General features: G+C 39.3%; 1 protein-coding gene across 3 annotated transcripts in view; it reads left to right on the top strand.

Moving 5' to 3' along the window:
* Nucleotides 1-840: 840 nt before the first annotated feature.
* The window catches only part of PGAP1 (post-GPI attachment to proteins inositol deacylase 1), an 83342-nt gene continuing 76496 nt past the window's right edge, over nt 841-7686 (top strand). For all 3 annotated transcript variants that reach the window (XR_012421333.1, XM_005573815.4, XM_074009620.1), the window contains exons 1-2: nt 841-1105; nt 7378-7531. Coding sequence is in view for 2 of the 3 variants with exons in the window: in XM_005573815.4 (XP_005573872.3) it covers nt 959-1105; nt 7378-7531 (301 nt within the window). In the remaining variant the exon portion in view is untranslated. The remainder of the gene's footprint in view (nt 1106-7377; nt 7532-7686) is intronic.

The following is a 7686-nucleotide window of genomic DNA, read 5'->3' as shown; positions in this document are numbered from 1 at the left end:
CTAACTGATTACGCAGATACCTGTTGGGGACGTCAGTGCTAATGGATATTTTGGTAACATTTTTTAAGGACTAACGATGCTTTTTGTGATTCAGGCTTTCATCTGATACCGAGGGCAGAATCTCGTCGGCCTGCGGATTTTTTTTTTTTTTTTTTTTTTTTTTTTTTTTTTACGAGCCGCTGCTTTTAATTGCTGTTACCTACTGGGCCCAAGTAGGCGGTGGAAGAGGGAAAATAAAGCCATTTGTTCCCTCTTCAAGCTAGCTGCTCCAGAGAGCTGTGAGAGTGCTCTATTACCGTTGGGAAAAGCGAAATTGCGGAGGCCTGAGGCATTTCAAAATTGAACGGGAAGGATTTTTAAACTGCCGCAGGGAGAGGCGTTTGCGAGGTGACAGCTGATGACCCTTGGGCTTTTAAGTCCTCCTCCCCTTTCTCGGTCCGCTCACGGTCCTTAATCGCCTCTGGGCTCTGGGCTCTAGCCCCCTCCCTCAGATTCACTCATCTGACACCCGCCTCCTGCCCAATCCCCCTGCTTGTCTCCAGGGCTGCCGCGCTCCGCCCATCCCCCTCTGGATGCCTCCTCTCTCTCTCTTCTTTCCCTCCTGCCAGCCACTCCTCGCGCCTTTCCCTCCCCACTTTCCTTTCTTCCCCTCACCCTCCAACCCAGCCCACCCAGCTTTCTCGCTCTTCCTCTTTCCCCTCAGATCCGCGCTCCCGCGGCAACACCTACTCCTCCCTCCGCTCTGGTAGTCGCCAGGCCAGAGGCGCCGCGGACCTGGTGCGCGCAGGCGCACTGCGCGGCTGGTGAGCGGGCAGGCCGGGCAGCAGCGCAGGCGCGCGCGCGGCTGGGGCTCGGCTCCGGGGCTGGCGGTCGGACAGCCTCTGGCTCGCTCAGTCCGGGCTTGGTGCCCCTCGGCGGAGGCGGAGGTAGAGGAGGCGGCGGCGGTGGCGGCGGCACCATGTTTCTTCACTCAGTCAATCTCTGGAACCTGGCGTTTTATGTCTTCATGGTCTTCCTGGCAACCCTGGGGCTGTGGGATGTCTTCTTCGGCTTCGAGGAGAATAAGTGCAGTATGAGCTACATGTTTGAGTACCCGGAGTATCAGGTAAGGTTCTGCGCTCTCCTCAGCCGGGCGCTCCAAGACTCTGGCCCCTGGTGCCTTTTTCCTTCTGTGGGGTCGTCCTGCCTTGGCTCTCTGCGCCTCGCGGGCCCCCTGTCCCGTCCTTGCCTCTGTTTTCTCCGCCCGGGGAGACTCTGCATCCTCTTCCTGCCCCCGTCACCTACCCTTTGTGTCCTTTCTTCACGGTGGGGTGTTTGTTAGACGATTTCCCGAGAGCATCCTCGTGGTCGTCCTCGTAGTTACTCCGCTGTCCCTCCGCCTCCCCAGCCCCAAATCCTGGGCACAAGCTCTTCTGCCTGGTCGGGCCCAGCCCCCTTTATGCCCAGAGAGGCAGCCTCAACCCTGCTCCCTAAACCCAAGCTCCATCCCTCTCGCGTTCTTGCTTTGACCCGTGCCCCAGGACCTTCCTTTGCTTCCCACGCACCTAAATTCTTCCCCTCGCGCCCAGTGATTCGCGCGTCAGATTTCGCATTTCTAGAAAGGAACCGAGCGTCTGCAGAGTGTATATTGGCTAGATAGTTCCCAAGGCTGTTTTTAGAGACTCCAGGGTTTTGCCTATGGGTAAGCTGGCGAGTCATTAAATTGGAAACTAGATTCCCTCTTGGAAAGATGTTGCAGATCCCCTTATTTTGCAGGTTAAGAGGCCGTGCGTGTGTGGGCTTGCCTGTGTGTGTGTGCATACCTGTGTTTATGCATGTCTCTCGCAGCCTAGCCTCTTAATAGTTGCATACAAAATCTATTTCATGGTGCTGTTTTTGTTTTCTCGCTGGGTTCAGAGTTTAAGAGAGACCCTACCCTTCTCTCTCCACCCCCACCGCTTCCATGCCATTTTGAATGTTTTCAATCAATGGCTTCGTTAGTTCGGCATAGTAGAAATCTAGAATTTCATTCATGACTAGCTGTAAAAAGAGGCGCAGACAAATTACACCACTGTCCTAAGAGATTTTTTCCGAATGATTATTTTATTTCTAAGTGCATCTCTTAATTATGGACTACGTATTATAATAATAATTCCCTACCATAAAATGTATATGCACTATAACACATATTGATAAAATGCATTTTTAATATACTCTTAAAATCACAGCAGTTTTTTTTTTTGGGGGGGGGTGAAGGATGCAAGTCCTGATTGCTTCTTTGTACAAGTCATTATGGAGGAAGCCTATTACTTAATTACGCTATTATTTTGATCTTAAGACCACTTAAGGTTTAAATTGCTGAGGAGCATTCTTTCCCATGGGAAAAATTCTAGTGAATTTAGATTTCATCTGTGTTTAGATCCTTACCTTGGTTTTGCATTTATGATAAGAGAGTGGAAACATTTGGTAGGGATGCTATTGTTGGAGAAGATTTTGACATGTTACTGTCCTCTCTGTTCGTTTCTAAGCAAATCTTTTTAGTTTAGTATTTTAAAAAACTGAAAATAGAGCTATTATAATTCCCTCCTTATTTTTGTTTTAATAATTAGGAAATTCCCAGTAGATTGATGTAGGTCACTTTAGTTTTGTACTGCATTGAAGAGTTAGGTTAAAATCATTTTGGAACAATGCATTACTAATTCCCATTTATTTTTAGATTTCCTACAGTTATTGAAGCTGTTTTAATATTCACAGAAGTAGAAATTGTTCTCCTTAGTGTTGGGAACAAAGCATATGGATCTCACAGACGCATTTCCTGCCTCATAAATTGACTGGAAAAACGGAAAATTAGTGTAGCTAATGGTAAAGAGCTCTTTGGGTTTTTTGTTGTTGTTGAGTAGTCTAGGTTTAGTTATTTTGGTTTAAGTTGCTTTTTGGGGGTTTTATGCTTCTATTAATAATTTGCTAATACAGTAATAATTGCAGTGGCAGAAGTTTTTGGTTTTTAGCAGGTTTTCATGATGTAAAAAGCTGTGTTAATTCATGATAATATTTATATTGTATTCTTAGTCTTTTTGTTTTGCATAACAAAAAGGTCATGTTATCTTACACATACAATTAAAACCAGCCTATAGAAATGAGTCATTTTGAACATAGTGAGATTTCTGGATAAATGAGGCCATTCTGTTGAGAACCGAATGGCTTCCATGAATAAAAATGTTTTAAAGATATTTTACATATTGCTTACCTTTAGTTATATTTTATAAGTCAGCTCTCTAATTGTTCACAGGTTGATACCCAGATGTGAGATGTCCTAGTCATTGGGTTTTCTTCTTTTTTGATGCCTTTCTTCTTTTTTTCTGCTCATTTGCATCTTCTTTAGTTAGCCAGCAGAAATAGAAAGGTAGTTGAAACACATTCAATTTTATTCTCCATTTTTTTAAAAAAAGTGGAGCATAAATTTGAAACTCTTTGCAAAAATGAATTTTGAATTTAAAATTGTTTGGTTATCTCTATTCATCTTCTACCTCTGGTTTTCCCAGATTCACTTATTCAGAGTTAATTGAACATCTCACGAACCCATATCTAAAGCCTACGAGGCAAAATATACTTTATCCTTTAAAGCTTCTTGCCCTGTTATGACAGCAAGGTAAAACTTTTATTTGGTAGCAATTGGTTTTAGGCAAATTGCAGAATTTTAGAAGAAACATCTGAGTTGTTTCTCTCATACAGTGATTTGTTTGGCTGTCTTCGTATGTGTAACCTAACGGTTGCTCTCTGAAAGGAAATATTGGCGTGTGCCTGTAGTCCCAGCTACTCAGGAGGCTGAGGCTGGAGAGTTGCTTGAACCTGGGAGGCAGAGGTTGCAGTGAGCCAAGATTGCACCATTGCACTCCAGGCGGGGCAACAGTGAGACTCTGTCTCAAATAAATAAATAAATAAATAAATAAATAAATAAAATGAGTCATATATTTTGTTACTTATTTAGAAAGTCATTTATTGAATGACTAGTCTTTGCCAGGTTTATCTAGCTACTTGGTGTAGGTGAAAGGGAATTAGAACTGAATTAGAGCTTGTGTCTTTATGTCTTGATAAATACAATGGAGGAAATGGGCATGTAGTGCATAGTTACAGTATAATGTACTGTTATAATTTCACCATAAGAGAGTATGTACAGAGCTTTTCATATAAAGGAGAGCATCCAGGTTTGTCTTGGGTATTCAAAGGCTTTAGAGAAGATGCAAAGTCAATTGGGACATGGAGGGTGTATGAAGTACTGAAAGAACGTTGCAGGCATAAATAATATATGTGAAGGTGGTAATGCACTGGGACACATTGCATGAATAGTATTTATATTATCATTTATGTCAAAACTAAAAAATAATTGATAAACACATTTGCTTGTATATATGTAAAATATTTCTAGAAGCACACACAAACTAATAACCCTTCTAGGGTCAACTGGATGCCTGAAGGACCATGGGTAGGAGAGATCCTTTTCAATGTATATCCTTTTGAATCTTGAATTCAAAAACATGTTAAAAATACATTTTAAAGCATGTCATATCTAAGTTATAAGAAAGTAGGTAAGGGCAGGATGAGGTGGCTCACACCTGTAATCCTAGCACTTTGGGAGGCCAAGGCGGGCAGATCACTTGAGCCCAGGAGTTCAAGACCAGCCCGGATAACATGGTGAAACCCTGTCTCTGCTAAAAAAAATTAGCCAAGCGTGATGGCATGTGCCACCTGTAGTCCCAGCTACTCAGGAGGCTGAGGTGGGAGGATCACTTGAGGATCACTTGAGACCAGGAAGTCGAAGCTACAGTGAACCGAGATTGTGCCACTGAACTGCAGCCTGGGCAACAAGAGTGGCACCCTGTCTCAAAAAAAAAAAAAAAAAAAAGTAGGTAAAAATAATTAAACCAGATTTTAAAGGTCGTCTCTTAAGCCTTTGTTTTGTGTGTGTGTGTGTGTGTGTGTGTGTGTGTGTGTGTGTGTGTGTGTGTTAGCAGTATGAACTATGGATTATAGAAGGCAAGGATAGAGACAAGTCTGAAAAATTCAGTTGTCCTTAAGGCCTTTTTTTTTTTTTTTCCTCTAGTGGAGCCCCTAGAGCTATTCTTATGGGGGGTGGAGAGCAGCATAGGGCTGACTGAGAGCTGTTTGTGAGAATTTAAAAACTATGTGAACTTAAAAACTATGTGTATGCATCTTGATCAAAATCTTTTTTCTTTTTGGTTAATTATGGAAATCAAACTTTATTTTTCAGTTTAAGTTTACAATTAAATAATATCATAAAATAGATATTTTAGTTTCTTGAATCAGCATTTTTCTAGTACTCGGGAGTTTATTAGAATGTTTACCTTTTGAGAGAGTTTATGTAGAGATGAGAAGAACCTGCACTAAGGCAGAGTCAAGGAAGGAGGACAGCAGAGGCAGGATTGTGGAGATAATATTTAAATATAAAGGTAATCAATTTTAATATGGTAGAGGGGTTGCTCATTTAAAATAAACTATATAGAATAAAAAAATTTATATTGGAGTTCTGCTCCTATAAGTATTTTCCTTTTAAATCCCTTGACCATCTTCTGTTTTCTTATCAGCATCCTTTTTGTATGCCTATGCTTTTAATGTCAATGTGGTCAATTACCTCTTCTGGGTCTTTGCTCTTCCCTTTCAACTTGAACTCTGTCTGGAAATTGAGTTTTGCCATTTGCCTACAACTCCCACCATTCTTGCTTCCTCTCTTATTTTTTTTGTTCTACCTTCTTTGTCCATCTCTATACTTTTTTAAAAACTCTGTATACATTCATATTTTAAAAAATACTCTTTCTCACTATAAAATTGCTTTCATAATAGTATTTTATGAAATATATCAGTATATTTTTGCTTGCTTTTCTGTCTCAAGAAAATTAAATATTTCTTTTTAGATATATTTGATAGTTTCCTGTTCTTTTGAGTTAATTTTTGACTAGTCCAAACTCTGTTTAGCTACTGTACTAAAATAATAATGGTGTACTAAATTGGGAGGAAATAAGAAACTGTTTCTTTGTTCTCTTATGTTTTCTTCTTGTTTAATTTGTACCTAAAGAAGTAAGCTATCTTGTCATTTTCATTTTTGATTGTATTCTGTGCATAATCAGTATTGGGACTAATTTGCATTGAAGTACGTATACCAAATATAAAACGAATAGTGGGGTTAGTATTTCTGTATTTTGAGTATTTGGGGAGATAACTAAGATTGCTAGTATCTTAATAAGCTTACAGTCTCTGCAGATGTTTCTGTGATGTTACTGGCATAGATCATTTACAAAGGGATGTTTAGGAAGGTGCACAAATGATCAGAATTTTTTTTTTTTTAGAACAACGAGGGGTTTCAGTAGTCATTAGCAACATTTACAGGTTTTGAAATTCACTCCATAGTTAAATTCTTTTATCAAGCACATACCACATGTACAGCACTGCTAGATCTATGTATACCTAAATAAGTAGACATTACTGTCCAATGTAATTGGCTTCATTCTTAATGGTTTCTCTCCTTTAAAATAAAAAAAGAAAAGGAGCAAAAGGGTGTATGTATACTTTACTACCACTTTTATAGATGTCTACCTTTGAGGATGACATTAAGAGATAATTTATACTAAGCTGAAAAAAAATGTAGGTGAACTACTGACTCAGTAGTTAGGTGAACTGCTGTATTATTGGTATACAATAATATGAAGTGTAGGGTAGTTTAAAGTTTGCCAGCAAATCATGCACCTGGTCCATGAAAACTGAAATAGATACTAATTCAGTGGAATGTTTATGGTAAGAAAAGTGTACATGTCTTGACCAAGACATGGCTATAAGGTTAAGATTAATTTGTTAAGCATATTGTAGGCCAAAACATATTCAATTGAGAAGTCAGAAAGCTGCATCATAAAACAAGTTACTTTCTTTTGAAAATATAACAGCTGAAATGTATAGTTGGGTCTGAGTAAAAGGAGAAACATTACAAAATAGTTAAAAATGGAAAAAAAGAATTGATTTGATGATGGAAAGCCTTTATCATTTCTAAGTATAATTGATACTTATCCAATTATGTTAACGTGTAGCTTGTTGACATATACCATTGTCAGTGGCTATTTTGAGTAATTTGTATTGGTTGGAAATTCAAGTAGTCCTCTTTTATGTTTTCCTGAAGACTGCATGGTTCAAAATATACACAATTCAAGACTGATTCTCTATATGAATAAACTACAAGTAGAACTTGTTTTGTGTATGAAGTGTGGTTTTAATATCAGTAATATTTTTATATTGCACTATTCCAAATTTCCTTAATTCAGAATTGCATATGGTGAGGCTGAATTGTATTAATAAAACTGACTGAAGTGAAACTACATTTTTTTTTAAATGTAGAAAATAGAACTTCCAAAGAAACTGGCAAAACGCTATCCCGCATATGAGTTGTATCTTTATGGAGAGGGATCATATGCTGAAGAACACAAAATTCTCCCTTTGACGGGTATTCCAGTTCTCTTTCTTCCTGGTAATGCTGGAAGTTATAAGCAAGGTAAGTCTTACTGGAAGTAAATTTTGAAAGCTACAAAATTCAACTCAAAAATTTGAATCATATCCATACTCAGTGAATCAAATAGAGTAAATGAAATGCATGCTGTGTGTGAAGTACTGTGTTGGGCTTACAGAGAGACCAAAATATGACATTTT

This window comes from Macaca fascicularis, chromosome 12 (genome assembly GCF_037993035.2).
Source record: "Macaca fascicularis isolate 582-1 chromosome 12, T2T-MFA8v1.1".
Taxonomy (NCBI): Eukaryota; Metazoa; Chordata; class Mammalia; order Primates; family Cercopithecidae; genus Macaca; species Macaca fascicularis.
Note: the sequence above shows the minus strand (reverse complement) of the source record. Positions and strands in the feature narration are given on the sequence as shown.